The sequence below is a fragment of the Stegodyphus dumicola genome, chromosome 3, assembly GCF_044657685.1.
Source record: "Stegodyphus dumicola isolate Sdum_Otavi_A_Nest chromosome 3, ASM4465768v1".
NCBI classification, from domain to species: domain Eukaryota; kingdom Metazoa; phylum Arthropoda; class Arachnida; order Araneae; family Eresidae; genus Stegodyphus; species Stegodyphus dumicola.
Genome location: NC_140770.1, coordinates 139223691 through 139243778, shown reverse-complemented (window position 1 = coordinate 139243778; position 20088 = coordinate 139223691). Strand labels below are relative to the sequence as shown.

Below are 20088 nucleotides of genomic sequence, written 5' to 3'. Positions count from 1 at the left end.
TGATTGACTCTGAATACAACTACTGATTGATGTAATTATCTGCAAGAAGTATGCATGTCTAGAAAAGACAAATGTAAAAAAATTGGTTTTTCCGAATAAAAGCAATTCTGTGATTTTTAATAAAGTTATAACAGGGTGATGTGTATGTGGAGAGCAGTGCCAAGTTGCTGTATTGCAATGCCAAGAACTCTTTTAAGTTGTGATGCTGAGAATTTTGCCTGATTTTTTTTTTTTTTTTTTTTTTTTTTTAAAGTTAAAATAGGCAAATATGTACATGAAGAGCAGTTTGCTCCGCAGTGCCGAGAATTCTGCAATTCTCTACTTTTTTTATCTTTCCAAGTTAACCTTTAACTACTATGACTCAAATTGTGGCATAACTACTGTGAGCGGTTTCTCAGACCGCTTCTGCTAAAAACAAAATAAGGTATTGTTTTATTTTTCGTATTTGAATAAATGTTATTTAATTTCATATATTTAACTTTTTCATGAAGATATAAAGCAGTTTTTATATTTAAATCAGTTCATTAAAATAAAATATATACTATGATAATTCCTTCACTTACGTATCTGGATGGAAGAAGTAAATTTTAAAATTCAACTTTTTTATTTTACATTAAAATTTCCGATAAGAATGCTTTAATAAGAATATAGAAAATTAATTTTTATTTTAAAAATTATAATTCGAGTTGCATTTTTAACAAACTTTTCTACTGCATTGTAGACACACTGGTTCTTTGCATGCTATACATTTGTAAGCTGTTTTCCTTTTCTTGCTCGGTGGTCAAATATAGCATGTTCTTTTTTTATCTAATTTATCGTCTTTGATTGCAATGTTTCCTTCATCATCATTTATTCCGAAAACTCTTCTTATTGTAAGTTTGAGTTCTTTAGGTAAAAACCATGAAGTTATCCTCCATTTTACATGAGACTTCACCAACTGAATTGCTAATGAAATCTTTGAAATCTTATTGAAATAATACGAATGCATTTATTGCACAGATATCCAAGTTTCTGAAGAATATTGCCATAGGCCAATGTCGGGTTCGACGAGCAGTTGAATAGATTGAATGAAGATTTATATTGTGATTACGAGTTCGAACACCCTTGTTGGGCTCTTGAATAGACCATTTGAATTCATTTTTTCCAATAAAAAAATCTCTTGTAGAAGGAGACTATGGATTTTCATTTTTATCGGCGGATATTTTTGAATTTGTGTCGTGGTCGCTCTCAATAATTTCATCATGGGAACTTTCATCAGAGAACTGTAAGTTAGACCAATTTCAAACTATTATTCAATTTGGTCTTGGATAAGATACATAAAACGTTTCCTGCACGCATTTGAAGCCATTTCAAGAATATTTATAAAAAGCGGAATATGTAACAACAACGAAAAATGAACTTTATCGATCGAAATTTGAATCGTATCTGCTGTGATCGGTCCCACAGACCGCTGAGGGGGGAAAATTAAAAAAAATAAAAGAAGAAATAGAGCTAGCCAAACTCAACTTGGTATGTGACCTTGGACAATTGGTTTAGGAAGGTACTAAGAATGGCAATACCCATTAATTATTCTAAGGGGTGGAAGCATTTAATGGAAAATGTCGTGCGGTCTGAGAGACTGCTCACAGCAGTTAAAGGTTAAAACAGGTCTCTGTGCACATGAATCAAGAAAATAGAAATTTAAATGTTTTATTATGGTGGTTCATTGCTTTTTTAACTTAATAACTTTTTTAACTAAGATAATTTGTTACTGTTTTATGAAATTCTGAATGTTTTTTATTCATGTTTATGTTATTTTTACTGTTTCATTAATTCGTTGCTTTTTGTAATTTTCAGTGGGCAGCCATTTTTTTTTAAATTTCAATGACTACTGTTTTTTACATATTTAGTTCTTTAAAAAATAATTGCTAATGACTGGGCATTTTGCAGGGGTTCTGGATGGATAATATGAAACTACCATTAATTCTTTCTGGTAGGTGTGCAGTCACTTATGCACTGTTGACTTTATTCCTTTCAGAAATGTATCCAACTCTATGTCCAGTAATAAGACAATCGCAGAAATACTTCACCTTTAGCCTCATACCAAAGAAGTGTGATTAGAACCCATTGTGATGCTTTAGTTTTCCTGCAGATGCAGCGTTTTCTTCTGTGATTGCTTTATATACATGAAGAGAGTTATCCACATTAGTGACTCTAGTCTTCATCTTTTATATATATATATACATTTATGCACAACTTTTACTTCTGTTAATAGAAGGAATTCTCATATACTGATGAACTTGTATTACTTCTGTTCTTTTTTCTCTTGGAAAAAAAAAATATCACAACGCTTCATTGCTTCTATTTTGTATTATATTAAAAGGTCACTTCCATGGTATTGAACTGTTTTCCTTTTTACCCTTGCATGTTAACATTGTTTATTGATATTCATACAATAATAAATTGCTTCTTGAGAGGAACCTTTTATTGATAGCTTAGGGTTACTGTCTTACATGCATGATACAAGTGATATCCATTATATATATGATTTTAATACTGTCTGTCTATAATAAGAATACCTTTGACAGAAAGTCTACTGATGTCTGTTGCTGTAGAAATGAACCTTAACCCGTTTTCTGTATTTCCATCCCTGTGCACTTAATGATGAATTGGTGGTATAAATTTTCTTTAATTTTGCTTTAAGTAAAATATTTGTTATAACATTTTGTCTTTCCTGCAGCCAACATTCATCAAAAGCAAAATAACAATATTTTCATCTGACTCACTCCTACTTAAAATGTATAAGGCTGTTACTAAAGCTGCCGCCTTCAGTTAGAAATACTGGCACGAGTAGCATTCATGATAGACAGGCAGTTCTGTTAGTTGACTTGATATTTTTTCTGTAATTTTTTTATTTCTATGACATCCACATATAAATTTTGCATATTTTTATGAAAAAGGTGTTAGACGATTAAAAGTTTTGGTGTGAAATAAGTCATTTTTTAAACTACTTGGTATCGTTAGACTATTTGGTGTCATTTATGAACAGGAACAGGCTTATGTTCCATCATACAAGAGATACACTGATGTGATCTTTATAAAACGCTTTGTAACTTTTAAATAAAAATGTTTTAATAAATATGTTTAGATAATAAAATGCCAGGTTTGTATTGATGTAAAACAGGTTTGTACCGAAGTAAAACAGAGGAATTATTATTTTTTTTTAATAGGACGTTATGGCAAACACTGTGAAAAGAAGTGTCAGAAATCTTGCCCAACAGGTTTCTGCCATCCTCTTCTTGGATTCTGCATCTGCCCACCTGGACGAACAGGCAGGAAATGCTCTCAACATTGCTCTCCTTTCAGCTATGGGCCGAACTGCCAGTATAAATGCCGCTGCATGTGGAATAATTCTAAAGCCTGTGATACTCAGGTGAAGTTGACTTTGGATGGCTAGAATATCTGTAAGCACTATTAATGTAACCCTGCTTAAAAGTGCAGAAACTTTGTTAACACATTTCAAGTGATGCGTTGCTAAACAGGATACTAGATCTTGAAATTCTTAGTGTGTTAATTCTGTATATCTTAGTATTTGAGAAAGAAATATTATGCTTCTTCAAGAGAGTACTTCTAGTCTTTTAACATATCAGTTTATCTTTCAAAACAGCAGAGTGTGTTTTAATGCTTTAAATAAACTTTTGGGTCTGTATTTTCCTCTCTCATTTATGATTATAAGAATTTAAACTAAACATTAGGATTAAAATGAATTTTATTTTCTCTAAAGGTATCTAGTGTTAAAACGTAATAGTTCAGTAATGTTTATGGATAATAAATTATTCTCAGTAATGTTTGAATAATATGTTGCAAGACTTAAGATGGATGTTATGTATAACTAGCGGGCAAGCCCACCAGATGAGTGGGCTGAAGCCCGCTTTTCATTGTTCCTGTGTATAAGAGTTCCCATTGTAATTTCGCCGGTATTCGAACGTTGGACTGAACTACAACTCCTCAGCGGTTTATTATTCACGTATGCATCCAGAAGATACAGCATACATGATACACATGCAGAAAATCACGAAAACACCCATGCAGCTAGCCCGTTTGCCGTTATTCGAAAGTTGGACCGAACTATCAGTGTTCAGCAGTTTTGCACGGGCTATGCCTGCTTTATTCACATATGCAATCAGGAGATACTGCACACACGATACACATGCGGATAATCACAAAAACATCCATGAAGCCACTCCGTTCACCGGGATTCAAAAGTTGCAGCGAACTACCAGTGTACATCAATTTTACCTGGGATGCGCCCGCTTTGTTAATGTATGCATGCACAAGATACTGCATACACATTACACATGCAGAAAATCACGAAAACACACATGCAGCCAGCACTTTTGCCAGTATCTTAAAGTTGCACAGAACTACCAGTGTTCAACAGTTCTTCGCGGGCTGCGCCCGCTTTATTCACGTATGCATCCAGAAGATACTGCATACATGATACACATGCATAAAATCACAAAAACACCCATGGAGCCACCCTGTACGCCGGGATTAGAAAGTTGGACCGAACCACCAGTGTTCAGCGGTTTTGCCCAGACTGCACCCGCTTTATACACGTATGCATCCAGAATTACTATAATGGCTGCGAACTAATTTGCAATATCATTTAAATTCAAAGAGCATATGTAAATTAAATGCACTAAAACCATGAAAAAATATATTATTTCAAATAATAATTACATATTTAAAAAAAATAATAAGATATTTACATATGCTCTTTGAATTTAAATGATATTGTCAATTAGTTCGCAGCAATAATAATTATTTTTTTTTTCAATTAAAATTTAATTTAATACTAGCTTTTTCTCTCCATATTGTGTTGTGAAAATATGGAATTCTAACACTTTATATTATTGCTAAATCATACGAGGGTTGCTATATATTTTTCTGGCATAATAATGAAAAAACAAATATTTATAATCGAAATTGCTTTTATTGGTTTTCAAAATATTCTCCATGAAGATAAATACACTTTTGCTTGCATTTCAACCACTTCTTTTACTCCGATTGAGGTAACTCCAAAACCTGTGTTTTGAATGCATCAATTGCTTCTTTGGGTGTCACAGATTGCTGACCATATAATTTATTTAGATCTGTGGGAATAATAAAAAAAAAAAAATTGTCATTGGGTGCCAAATCAGGGCTGTATGGCGGAGGATCATCAATTTGATGTTTTGGCCTGTCAAAAATTCCATTCTTTGAGAGGTTGCATTGTCGTGATGAAGAATTATTCGCCTCTTCTGCTCATTTTAAATTTCACCAATGACTTCTGGCAAATAAATGGTTATGTGCATTCAGAATTGACCATTTTGCGTTGCTGTAACGCCACTGTCGCCATGTGACCACAATCGTCGACCACAAATGAATTTGTTATACCAATTTTTTTTTTACAGTGCTGTAGAGTGTTGCTTTATCTCTGTATAAAGACTGAAGTTCATTGAAGCACTCTTGTTTTCATTATCCACGTCAGAAGTTATGAAAACTAATCACACGAAAATTTTCACAAGTCAATTCCATTTTTTGCCCAAGATGAATATTTCAATTTACTGTAAACAACACAAATCATGCTTAAATGGCAAAATGTTCTGCAGTCCTCTAGTTACACTTACTGTTGCCAAGGCCAAAAATATAAATAGCAACCTTCATAAAAGAAAGAAAAAATTCTCTGCCTTTACTATAGAGTTTTCATGTGCAGTATGATTATTTTAGAATTTTTGACTTGCCTTTGATGAATATCCAGTTTCCATAATCAGAAGATAATGATGTAAAATTATTTGCACTTTCTTTAAGTGGTAAATTCTAAAATTATAACTAAAATTTTTCTTTAAATTCATTTAATTGAAGGGTAGTGATCAACAGAAACAATGAATGAAAATAAAATGCAGTTCTTTAGATTCATTATACAATGTGTGTGCAGGTTGGGAAAAGTTAAAAGGGTAGATAATTTAATTGACACTTTTAGATAAATTAATTGATTATTGCTGTTACATTAATTATTTTAATCAGACTAATCAAAAATAAGTAAATACATAAGAATTGAGCAAGAATAGCTAAATTTTGAAAGCTGATATTAATAAAATTAAAATTTAATTTCCTTCCCATTAAGAATAGTCCCTTTCTATATCGCTGTCCCAATGCTGCTAATCAAAATGTGATTTGAATGTTTTTTGAAAGTTTTTTTCTTTTTTATTTGAAATGTGTTCCGAGCAGCCTTTGCAATTTGGCCTGGTTATGCCCAGAAGAATCTATATGACAGCTTAAAAAAAAAAAAAAAAAAAAAAAAAAAAAAAAAATCACACTGCTAAGCTACATGCTTAGTGATTTAAGGCTCATGAAAGCTGGTAGTTCATTATTAGATTCATTACGTTATTATTAGGTTCAGTTCATAGCAGGCTGATACTAGGCATTTTACTGCCCAATGCAGTCTTTGTTACTCTTAAACTCTGCTGCTTGTTGCTCTCCTAAATTCTGAAAATTCTGCCACCCCTAAATTTTACTGCCCAGTGCCTCTCCTAAATTCTAAAAATTTCACTACTCAGTGCTTCCCAAAAATTCTAGAAAATGTGTTGTTTATTCCATCTGCATTGACCGGGTTTCAGTTCTAATCTTTGATATATTAAGAGCTTTTGACACCTTTCTGTTATCAGGACAGAATTCAGAAATATATGGGTGTATGTGTACATGTATACATGCCTCCTCAGGGTCTCACTCTTCTGAGTACGGATATAATACAATCCCGAGGCACCCTAACCCTTCAGGGGATCATCTTCTTGGTGAGACGGATGTCACGATTCTGGAGTCCCAGTGATCTATCTTCTTTTCTGTCTCCTCTCCACTGACCTGATACTTTTTTCCTTCCATTCTCCCTTGTGCTTTTCCTCTTCAGGGGTTGGGGCTCGTCATGAGAAACTGAAACAGCCCTTGTCTCTAGTTTTCAAATGGCGAGGAAACTGCCCACGTGTTTGCCGTGCATGAGACCCGTGTTGCTGGAAAGGAGGGTCCTGGTAGTTGAGGGGCGAGGTACTGCCCCCAACACACTGCTTTGGCCTCTGCTTCAGCTAAATGGGAGGCACCTTAGTCGTCCTCATGGGTGTCAATCAGCTGGTCACTAGTCCTTGTGCCAGTGGCTTGGGGATAAGCTCTCGGGAGTTACCTGCTTTCGGGAAAGCCGACTGTAGGGCTTTAGTTTGCATATAGGTCTGGCTAGCCCTAACACAGGATTCTGTTTATCCGTGGTGAGCGGGGCTGTAGGACCCAAATCTTTTCTCTTTCTACCAAATATAGCTAATTCTAAGATATGTTTAATGAAAGTCTTTGAAGTCACTCCCGTCACTCAAAGCACCATTTCTGAAATATCTACTGCTATAAAGGTGCATACCGAATCAATGCAAGTAATCCTAATGATTATCCCTGCTTTCTTGTTATCTGTAGCCTGTCTGGCGAACTGCATAAGAAGTCTCCTTTCATAATAAATAAATACATTCCTTTCTTGTATTTGTGAACTGAGAAATATGAAGCGTCTCTGCTCTGAAGACTTGCTTATTGATACAGCTTCAGCGACTCAGTCGGCATCTTAACTTCAAATAACTAAACTTGGACAAGCGAATGTCACTGTAACAGCATGTAAGATGCTGAATTATTGTCGTGGTTAATCTCGGAATTCGACCTTCTGTATGCTTCTGGAGAAGATATCACATTCAAGCTGTCTGACCAAAATGTCTGCAGTGTTAGGCACATCAAGATGCGTAAGGAAGGTAAGTTGATTGATACAAAACATGTGATCCTGACCTAGCAAATTGAAATCTAAAAGCACGACCATCTTGTGTGCCTTCTGTTTCTTTAAGAGTTCGTTCTCTGATTGAGGAACTCTCTCTGTCTGGTATCTTTCCAAAAGCAGTACAGCATTTCCAAATTCCACCTTGGGAAAATACAGAAATCCATCCTCTTGACGTTTTCCATGGCCACGTAAAAACAAACACTAACAAGACTCTTTACAGACAACTTTCTGCTGAGCACAGGCGTAAATATAGCAGTTGTGTTCCCATATATACAGATGGATCCAAGTCAACTGATCATGTTGGGATGGCATTTGTAATTGAAGACTACATGGAACAGGGTTCGTACGGCCCTTAAGAGTCCTTAAAAGTCCTTAGATTTTTTGGAATCGATTTTTGGTCTTTAAAAGTCCTTAATTTTGGCCAAAATCAGCAGATGGTCCTTAATTTTAATCATCTGAAATTTCTGTCTGTTTTCATGATTTTGAGTGTGAATTAGCATTTTAAAGGAATATTTTTGGCAATTCGCTGACATATATGGTTATCTTTTGAATGGGTTCACGGGTTATAATTTGTTTCTATTTCTAATATAAATGATGGCATATTCAAGTTCCGAAGCAAGAAGTGAAACATAAGCATTTCGAAATTAATTTTTTTCTAATAAAGACCTCTTAACCCTCCGAGTGTTATGGGTTTAGCCCTGAAATTTCAAAGTTCCTCAAAATGTCATAAATAAGTGGTATTTTCTAGATTTTAATTAAAAAAATGACTCTCTCATTTTGTACCTTGATTCCTTTTCTTCCAATATACATCCAAACTGAAATCAGTTACATTAAAAGCTAGCAGAAATTTTCATGTGTAATGAATATAGAAGGCAGCCTTCTATACGGAATTTTCCGGCCGTAACGCTGAGAGGGTTAAACAACTTTTCGCTTTTGGGGATGTGAATTCTTTTATTAAATGGTCTTAAATTTGGCAACATATCAACATTTTTGCGATTTTAAGATCAGTTTCTAAAGGAAATTTTTAATTCCGAGATCTGAGAATTTTTTGGTGATTTTTTTTTTAAAACATCGTTGCATTGATAAGTTTCTTTAAAATAATGGTAATATATTGAAATTATATTTAAAAAATAACATTAAAATAAAACATTTTAATTTTTGCTGTAATATTATAAAGTTTCATTTTGGCAACTTATTATACAATATTTTGAATCTGAAAAATAAACAAGGTTTAATGCTATAAAGCACAATTTACAAAACAGCTCTTAGCAAAAGCAAAATGTAATTAATTAAAAAGGGTCTTCTTTTTAATTTTTTTTTCATAGTAAGAGTGTTCGCCATGTAATTGTCTCAGAATATGCATCAGTTTTCTCTATAAAATTAATTTTACACTTTTTCCCTCCCTTTTTTTTTTTTTTCCAAAATATTTCTGGCTTTTTGCTGTTACAGAATTGGTAGGGTGGATTTTTCTTTAGGATTTTAGGCATTGCAGCTTGGAAAGTTAGAAGGATTTGAAGGCAAGATTTGTAGACCCACGATTCTAGAAGATACGGGAAATATGTGACAAAATGAAAAATATCTGCATTGTATCAACATGCAATAGATGTATTTTACAGAAAGTTTGCAATGAATTTCTTATTTTTTTGGAGAACTACTGGAAGAACAATGAGAACATAATATTTGAAAGTTTTACTTCTGATACTAGAATCTTTTTCTTAACATGTGTATCTTCCCTTTATTTTTTCTGTTTTTCACTAGACACAAGCATGGAAAATATCAAAAATGCTTCCAATCTTATCACATGGGCAGGCATTATAGAAAGGGATTTTTTTTATTAATAAAGAAATTGAAATCTTGCAATTTTAAAAGATTCATCTAATATGTCTTAATGCATCATACACATAGCTGGCACTAGGCATTTTCAAACCTGATGCAATCTCTGTGGATACTAAATTCTGGTGCCTAGTGCCTATCTAAATTCTGCATCCAATGTCTGCTTTAAATTATAAAAGTTCTGCCATTTCTAGATTTTGTTGTTTGGTGTGTAACTAAATTCTAAAAATTCTGCCACATTAGCTCTGTAACCGGCCTTTACCATATATATTTAATATTTCTTCTGAATGTTCATATTATTAAAGAAATAAAATTAGCCGCTTTTTCTATACATTCTAAATGCATTTAGTGTTTTTTAGAATAATAAAAATCCTTAATTAAGTCTGAAAATTCTAAAATGAAAAGGAAACGTGTTGAAGGAAGAAACTGAATACATAAAGAAAATTATTCTTTGAAGATATGTGCAGTTATTATTATGTAAATTACCCAATTGTTTATGATTTCAGCCTTTACTATAATTTTCCATTTATATTTCCTCCTATGATAGAGTTACTGAGCCAGATTAAATTAAAATTAAACTGTATAATCTTTGACCACTAGTCCACATTTTTAGTTTGAATTTGACTGTTCTTGTTTATTTACATCACCGTGAGCTGTAACTGGTATTGTTAGCATCAGAACATGCCTTTATGTTCTAAGTTCGTTTTAAATAAGAGGCTTATTTAAACCTTTGTCTGACTTTTACCAGATCAAGTAAATCCTCATAGGTACATTGAGGAGAGGTTGACAAGTTAGGAGATAAAGCATGCAGAAACTAGTGAGAGCAATGGTTTGCATATTGAGACAAATCTCTAGTTGTTAGAAAAGATGCTTAAAGAGAAAGAAATCGATATAAACTAACCAAATGTTTGGGAAGGCTCTAAGTTAAAATGACGTATAAATATTTTGTTAAATGTTGTTATTGTTGTTACAAAACATAAATATTTTGTGGCTTTTAATGTGTAATTATCTTAATATCATTTAAGAATCAATATCATAAATTACATGTATTTTAAAAAGTGAAATTTTGTTAGATTTTGATTTTAATATGGCTTTTTTAACAAATATTGTTAAGAAATAAAATTTAATAGTGGCCATGTAAATCCACCATGACTAAGGTTATCAAACTACCTAATTTAATTATTTATAACTAACTACTTACCCTTAAAAGTTATTTCTACATATTAAAGTGAGTTATTGCTTTTCATAACACTCACTGAAAAAAAAAAAGTAAAAATTCAAGTAAATGAGACTTAAAATAACTCGGTTACAAACCCTGGAATTCTGCACAAAGCTACTACACTAACTACATCAAACAGAACCTGACTAACTTTCAACTTTTGCCAACCGTGCCTACATCAGGCCTTTCAGGTTTGTTCTAATCAACAGCTCTCTCTCTAGACAAGCAGCAGCGATGACAACACTCAGTCCTTGAATCCTGCTAATTATGATCTTACTTCTCATTTTAACCTATGCCGTTTGACATAAAAGCTACCTGCTATTTACTAAACCTCTTAGACTGGCCAAGTATGTGACAAAATGAGACATAAAAAAATCAACATAAAGCTAACTGTTAGTAAAACGTAATTATCTCTTATCTTCTTTCAAATATGTCCAACTATTATAAGTGTAAAATATTTAATGCTACTTGATATATTGCATAAAGTTAATTTTATTCCCAAACTTATTAATAGTTATGTTAATTCATATTTTGTATTAATGCATACTACTTAGGGATCTATTTTATTTTTAGGATGGTATTACAAAAATGAAATTAGGCATAGGTAATATTTTTAATTGAATTTATTCAGTTCCCATTTGCTCCCATGTCCTTAATTTTTTCATTAATGGCCCTTAAAAGTACTTAATTTCCATGTGCAGAGAAATGTGTACGAACTCTGATGGAAGGCAGACGTTTGCATTGCGCTTCCTCAGTCTTAACATCAGAACTATCTGCTATATATTCTACACTTCTGTATACATCAAATCTATGCCATAAAAAATTCATAATCTATACAGACTCGTACAGTGCTTTGGAACTTTTAGAACCTGTTTCCAGCACTCACAGTCCTATTGTTGTTGACATTCTCAAGTTAACATTAAAAGGTTCAAAAGCATGATTACAAAATTCTGTACTGCTGTGTCCCTGGCCATGTTGGTATTTGGGGAAAACGAACTGGCAGATGTCGCGGCCAAATCTGCTGTTGAATTATGCAGCCAGCAAGTTCCTCTGACGGATATTAAGAAGGCCATCAAGAGAAAAATCCTAGAGAAGTGTGGAGAATCCCAGAGAAATCCTATTATGGGATGCGCAGGTACTCAATAAACTTCCAAGCGTGAAACCTCTAATTGAGTATTGGAACTCCATACGAAACCGGTGTTGTTAACACGTCTAAGGATTGGTCACTCTCGTGTGACACACAGCTACCTTTTGAAGGCCAAGAGTGAACCTGTTTATTCTTTCTGTGTGAGTATTCTGACAGTGCATCACTTTTAAGTTAACTACGTGTATTTTAACACACTTCGTTTAAAGTATTTTAATGATTCTGACTAGCCTCTTGATCGAATAATCGGGAAAGAGGTCAATACTAATTTATTTCATTATTTGAAGGAAACAGGTTTTTATCATCAAATTTGATAATACGCTTGTATTTTAATGTAATTTAAACACACATTTCACGTTTTTTTATAAATCACGAGTCACTGCTTCACATTTCATATTTTTATATAAATCATGAATAACTTCATTTAAATATTCATCATTTTATTACTTCTTTTTTACAATAACTAATATTCTATTTTACAATAACTAATATTCTATTTTACAATAACTAATATTATTTTGGACAACAGACATATTGATTTTATATGTCTGTTGTGTAAAATTTGTGATTGAGCTTAATTTTTTGGGTGTTTTAATTGTATACTCTCGACATGCATCTGGCGCTAATAACCTTTCCAGGTTGTGTGCCATTCAAACCACTAAACCAAAACCATGTATACATGCAGCATTCAAGAATCATTGTTTAACGTTTTAAATAAAGCAAAGCACAATTTAGTTTTTGTTTTTGTTTAAATTTTATACCCACTACATGTATCATGCAAGTAAGGAAATAAAAGAAAGGGAAAATGAAAAATAATATAGATTATTTCTGATATTGAGACATAAAGATTTGTTTTATATGTTTACCACACTTGTTTCTAAACAGTAAAATCATATAAATCTGGAATAATAGGTAATTATACCTATTTGGAATATTACAAATCTGGGTAAATGAAAAAGCAAAAATATAACATGAAGATTTCAAAATACTGTGCAGAACTTCATAATCTAGACTGCCTTAATGTTTCACAAATTCTGTATTTATTGTATGCTTTGTAATAAATTAAATTGTTACTAACAAAGTTAATAAATTGTAAGAAATTATGCTTTGTCTAGATAAATTTATTTTGAAGATGAATGTTGTGTTACCTCATTTGCTAAGCTAATGATTTAAAGAAATTTAACTGTCGTCCTTTGAGTTACACTAGCATTCAATTTCCACCTCTGCTGAATCTGTAGAGTGCCTTAAATCAGCAGTTTGTGGTATGGAGCTTATATTTAAATTTTGCAAAAGAATTATATTTATTTATTTATAGTTATTAATTTTTGTAATTATACATATATATTTATTCTTTTTGTTCTCTCTTTTTAAAGAGTAATTGTAATTTGTGATATGTAAGCTGCAATAAACTGCATACATATATTTAAACATGATTTGTATATTTCCTTCACCTCATTTTTTATTTGTTCTTGTTATGTTCAGTATAAATGCTGTTAATGGTTTTTGCTTCATTTAAACTTTAGTAGCCAGGGTTATCATCATTTTCTATCCACAGTTCAACATCTTTCATTTATACTTCTGCACTACTTTGGTGCAATATCTTGTGAAAATCTTCTATTTTGCTATTGATGATTTCAGAATCTACATCTTCATTTATGAGGAGTTTTTTATAGGATTTGCTTGAAATTTTAATATCTTTTATAATGACTTTAAAATTAGGCAAATCGTAGGTCTAAAATTGTACTTGTTTTAAAATTCTGTAAGTTACCTGCAAAGGGAACATACCGATGTATAAAAATTTATATTATGTAAAAAAGCATATTTTAGTTGGTATAGATTTCTATAAGCTATTCATCTTCGACCAGTCGTAGTTATAAATACTTAATTATACAATAACTAATATTATTTTGGATATTGCATAAATTAACATTTTACCATATACATATTTTGATAAATATGTAGATCTCTTAATACTGTTTGTAAATAAACCAGAATAAGTGCATTAGATTTGAATTTTATTTCAAAATTTATTAATATTATTTTACTGCTGCTTATCTAAAAGTTTGTCATTAATCTGCGTGAATAGTTATATATTCATATCTGGCATTGGCGATGCACAGACATGCATGACTTAATTCAGACGCTTTTAAGTTTTTACTCAGAGCATCCCATGGCAGGGAATTAGCCTGTCTCTTTTTCAACTTATGAAGAGGTCTGTTGAGCTTATGGATTTCAAGAATTCCATTCTTCACAAAAACGCATTATCATCCTGTTTGTTAACAGTTTGTATAACAATAATAATGAGCTGAGGCTTGAAATCTGGCTTAACACAAACATATGTAACCTCAATATCTGTACGGATTGAAGCCACGTAAAATTCATCAATCCAGAAAACTCTGGACCACCATTAAACTCTTCGACCATTTTGGTGGAAGAGGAGTACAGGACCCTCAGATAATGTTTCTCAGTTTTTCTTAATCAAAACAAAGTGGATCTTTGGCTGACAACCTTTGTCAGCTTTGCCATAACTGAATAACTAATCCATCTATGAAGGCATTATGCTTTCAGACATCTTTGAAGCAAAACAATCGGGTTACCATAGCCTTAATGGTTCTATTTCTTTGCTTGTCATAGAATATTCTTAACTTCCTTGAATGTTGTTCTATTGAAATTGCTTACTAATTCTTGACCTTAAATTTTCCCTTTATAATGTATGTAATTTTCTAATTTAATTTTTTTTTTTTTTTTTTAGACAGGACAGTGCTTGTGCAAAAAAGATTTCAGTGGTACATATTGTGAAGTAAGCTGTCCAGGAAATGTAGCTGACTGTATGCTTCAAGGTATGTTTTCCATCTATTATTAATTTAAATCAGGGCTAATAGAACTAAGGTTGTAAAATCTTTTAAAATGCATGCTGTTCTGTGGGAAATTTAGAGTTCTAAATCTAAAAATTATTTCATGTTTGATTCTCATGTACAGTTTTTTCATAACTTAGTTTATAGGAATTTTATAAAATGCAGTTTTTTGAAAACAATGCATGTAGGTATCATATGTAATTAACTGATAAAAGAATCAATTGAATAAATGATATTTTAGAGATAGTTTTTTTCTATTTATATGTTAATAATTCTAATGCGATTGGCTTTTCTGACAATTACTGGTGTATCAAAGATGATGTTTAACATGTTATGTGAAAGAGAGAGGTATAATATCATTACTTTATCTTTTAAGAATGTGACTGCTCTTTCAGTTTAATTTTCTGAATTAAATAATAAATGAGAAATTCTAAAAATATTGTAATTTATCTCAGTATTTTTATCATTTGCTTTGAATTAACATGATTTTTTTTTTTATTTTTTTTTACAGATAGTATTCCAGTTATTGTTTGTAAGGAGGGGTTTTATGGCCGCAGTTGTGATAAACCATGTAATTGCGTGAATGCTGTTTCTTGTGATTCTGTCTCTGGTCAGTGCCAGTGCTTTCCAGGATGGACAGGATTGCATTGCAATAAAGGTAAATGATTAATTATTTTGCCTTCTTAATAAGGGAATGAAATGTTCAGGTATAAGTGTATTTCAGATATTAAAAGTTTTGTGTTTAATAATTATTAAAATCATTTAGATTCTGATATACATATTTTAAAAATATTGAGAAAATATATTCATACAACTGCATGTTTATTGGTGAAAACTGTTTATATATTTCTATATAATATTATGCCCACCAATAGCTGCATGAATACTGTAAGTTGGAATGATTTGATGACCAGTTAGATTTTGCACCACAAAATAGATCCAAACATTTATTTGCAGTAGAGGCCAAAATCCACTTTTACCTTGGCATTACGATGTTTATTTTTTCCTCCATAGACCTCAGACTGACCAGGGTCACTTATTACTTTCAAGGGCACCAAGACTGTGGCAGTAAAATGAGCCAATACCAAGGTCTTCACAGATACTCAACTGTTGAATTTTTATTTCAGATTCAATTCTTAGCAGCAGAAGAGATTAGCAGCATGTATTCCTCCTGCCCAATTTTCCACGTATTTAATGTTGATTCAAAATCAGTTCCTTAAGTACTTCATTAAGGCATTTTTTTCCTATGTCAGGTAGCTTCTGAATATTTGTTGTAAATAAGTTATATACTTCACTAATTTGATGTTACCTCTGAAACTATAGTTTGATTAAAAAACTGTACAAAGTCTTGTCTGTTTTTGTTTTTTAAGAAAATTATTTGTTTCCCAGCTTGCAGTCCTGGTTATTTTGGTGAAAATTGCAGTCAGAAGTGTTCTTGTAAGAATAATGCCACTTGTGATCTTGTCAGTGGAAAATGTCTTTGTCCTCCTGGATATCATGGGACACATTGTCGGGAGAGTATGTTGCATGTAATCAACTTTCTTATGTTTTATATAAATCATGAGTTTGTGGCCAAACTAAAAAATATTCATGAATTTTTTAAAATGTTTCTTATAAATAAGAAAATATAATTCACTGCCCTCCCAGGAAACTACAATAGACTTTCTCTTTGCCCAATATTTGCCTTTAAATAGGTAAATAATATTTCTACATTATTTTCTATGTTTTATTGTAAAGCATATCAGATTTTTTAAAAAATTTTTTGTGATCAATGACGAATCACTCTGTATTACTTTTATTACAAAATTTATGTTTTTTTAATATTACTTAATCTCTGTTAAAAATGATGGAAAACTAATATTTGCAGTGATTATTTAATTCAACCTAATATCATTATTAAATTATATATATATTTTCCATTTAAACGTATTTCCTCAAATTATTCTAATTTAGTTAATCAATCCTCAAGGCAAGTTGAAAATGACATCAAATTTTGAAATTAAATTTCCCCGTGAATTTATATTATGTGGGAGTCAAATTTCTTGTATTTTTATTTTTTATAAAAGATATAAAATTTTCCCTTAAAAATCTGAAATTGCCAATACATGAATATTTAAGTCGTTTAAAACACTTCTGTGGGTAATATATGTAAGATAAAAAAATATGTAAATTAGCTTTATAGTTTAATTTAGCCTTTTAATTCCTCATTTTTAATTTGGGTATTTCCTCTCTTAATTTTAAAAGTAATAAATTTTCTGGACTGTGCCATTTCTAAATTAGTCTATGTCGCATGGCTTGTGTAATGCTGATGGCATAGCTAATTTGGAACTTGAACTCAAAAATTTCTCTGGATGAGCTTCCATATTGGATAATTGTGCGCTTTTGCTTCTACCTCTGATGCTTCTGTGCTCTCTTCCTATCGCATATATATATATATATATATATATATATATATATATATTGTTTCAAAAGAATAAATAGTAAAGTTAAATTAGATTTAAACAATTCTCTTGCACCATTGCTGCAAGGAATGAAATTTGAATTTAACAAATGTTCTCAATTCGTAAAAGCAAATTTAAAGTTAATTGCAAGCAAATAAATGATTAATTATTACCGCAAACTAATCTACAATATCATTTAAATTATGAGAACACATGTATATCAAGTGCAAACCTGTTCAACAATTATTCACTTATACATGTACATTTTGGAACTATATATTTATTCATGGAGTTTGATACTTGCACTTGATTTACATGTGTTCTCAGAATTTAAAAGATATTGTAGATTAGTTTGCAGCAATAATTAATAATTTATTTGTTTGTGATTAAATTTCATTTAAAATTTAATTAACTTTAATTTATTAAACTCAAATTATACACATATATATATATATATATGTATATATAATAAAGATTGGGAATTCTTCAAGTTCATGCTTTGTTATCTTCATCTGTAAGCCTTCACTCTCAGCTATGATTGCAGTCATCGTAGCTGAGAGTGAAGGCTTACAGATGAAGATAACAAAGCATGAACTTGAAGAATTTCCAATCTTTATTTTCACACATATAAAATCATCTCCATAGATGTTTATCCAATCATAATGAAATCCGATACATTTCTGATGCTTCAAACATAATGAAGTATGATAAATTGCTATTTACATTGATTCTTAAATTTAGGATGCAGGCTAAGCAAAGTGAGGAGATATTAGCAAGGTGGGAGCTATCAGAACTGACAAAATTAACTGCTAAGAGCTTTTATACCAGAATAGGTGTGATTCTAGAGATAAGCTATGATTGGTTAGTTATTAGTTTTGGTTACCCTTTTCAAGCAGCATTACATAACATTGAGAGATCTCGAATTTGACAGAACAGATGAATTTAGGGGAAGAGCACCAAATTGAAAATGTTAATTCCGAGGTCGCCAATTACTTTTTTAAAGCAGCTATTGTATTTTGTTATATCTTACATATATATTAATTATATGTACACTTTTGGTACTGCCGATTGCAATAAAAAAAGGGAGTTATGCAACTAGATGTTATAGCAGTCCCATAAACTAAATTTCAACGTTCTACAGCTAATCATTTTTGAGTTATGCAAGGTATACATACATACAGGTGTCACAGAAAGTCCATTTTGAATCTATTTTACAGTCCGTTTTAGAATAAGGAATCCTTTCTTCTGTCTGTACATACAAGCATCATGAAAAATTGTCAAAATTAATTTGGGAACAGTCAAAATTGATATTTCTGTTAAAAACTGACAACCAAAATTTTTCACAATTACAATACTTTCTTTACTTTGTACAAAGTAAAAATCATTGAAAGTTTAAAACAAGATACTTTATAGTTCTTAAAGTCAGTATTCTCAAAATAGCATAAAACTTTTAAAAATTGGAATGAAAATGCCTTCTAATAATTGTCTGTCAGAATTAGTCCAAAAGATTAAAATATGACTTATAACTAAAAAGCAAGTATGGCAATCTTGTTAGGTTGTGTAGAATTGTTATTATATACCCAAAGTACACAATGCATGACATTAGAAATATCTCTTAATTAAATACAATGCATCAACAGTGCAACTGTTTTTAAGTTATCACTTATATGTGTTATAAATTATATCAACTAAATGCATATGTTGCATGTAAATTCTTTAATATGTTAAAAAATGCATTGTTTTAGTTTGAAAGTTAAAAATCTTATGCAACTCAACTGGGCAATATTTCTGAGAACTGAAAATGTACCAAATCGCTTGGATAAACTAAAAATCAAATTCTACATGTAATGAAAATTCCTATTAAAAATTGGTAAGCAGAATGAATAACTCTATGGTAACATACTGAAAAAAATAGAAGAAGCTTTATGTATTTCTAAGGTCCAAATATAAATGAGAGCTGAGATTAGGTCAGAACTGTAGAAAACCTCTTGCCTCAAAATGGAATTGGTGATATAATGCAGTAGACTCGATTTTTTTTTTTTTTTTTTTAAATCTAGTGCACAAATCTAAGGTACACAATGTACTGGTCTTTTAATGCCATTCCCTTTGCTTTACTATTTTTTGCGGTCTATACAGTTTTGCAACATCAATATTACTATTCTTTTAGCTAATCAAATACACATCAGTTTGAAAGAATTTAAGCAATAAATTGATTTTTCAACATGCAACCATGAAATTGTTGAAAAAGGCATTTTTCAATAACTACAATGAAAAGCAACTCAGTAGAAAGATGATTCATATGTAATTATCAGCACTATGATATTAGAAAATATGTCAGGGTATATAAAACATGAGAAGTCAGCGCACATAGTGTAAGGCAACTTAAAATGAAGAAAGGAAAGTGCATTTTCAGGCATTCTACAAGTGAAAATGAGATTCTGCAAGTGCAGTATGGCTACAAGAAAATCACCAGGATGCCTTTACCAATGGTAGATCGATTTGCAAGCTTGAGGGGAGACTATCATCCAGGTGTTTGGAATTGACAAAAGTGTTGTTTCATGATCTTATTGAAGGCCTTCCAAATGATTGATACAGCTGTAAGAAGGGTTGGTGGTGATCATGTAAGAAAAACAATAGTGACTGATATATTGCCTTGTAGCTGAAAAGAGATCAAAATTAAACAGCAGTCAACATTGCTTAACAAGTTGTGCAATGCAACCAAACAACATGTGACTTGGTTTACTGCAGCCAACTTCATAAAGATATGATGATGAATG

At 31.5% G+C, this 20088-nt stretch overlaps 1 protein-coding gene across 6 annotated transcripts in view; it reads left to right on the top strand.

The window, feature by feature from the left end:
- The window catches only part of LOC118192818 (uncharacterized), a 560683-nt gene that overhangs the window by 484270 nt on the left and 56325 nt on the right, over positions 1 to 20088 (top strand). For 4 of the 6 annotated variants that reach the window (XM_085813364.1, XM_085813361.1, XM_085813363.1 and 1 more), the window contains 4 exons: positions 3210 to 3412; positions 14768 to 14855; positions 15382 to 15528; positions 16260 to 16388. In XM_085813364.1, coding sequence (XP_085669490.1) covers positions 3210 to 3412; positions 14768 to 14855; positions 15382 to 15528; positions 16260 to 16388 — 567 coding nt within the window. Of the gene's footprint in view, positions 1 to 3209; positions 3444 to 14767; positions 14856 to 15381; positions 15529 to 16259; positions 16400 to 20088 lie in introns of those variants that run through there. The other 2 variants (XR_015040285.1, XR_015040286.1) reach the window with 2 other exon arrangements.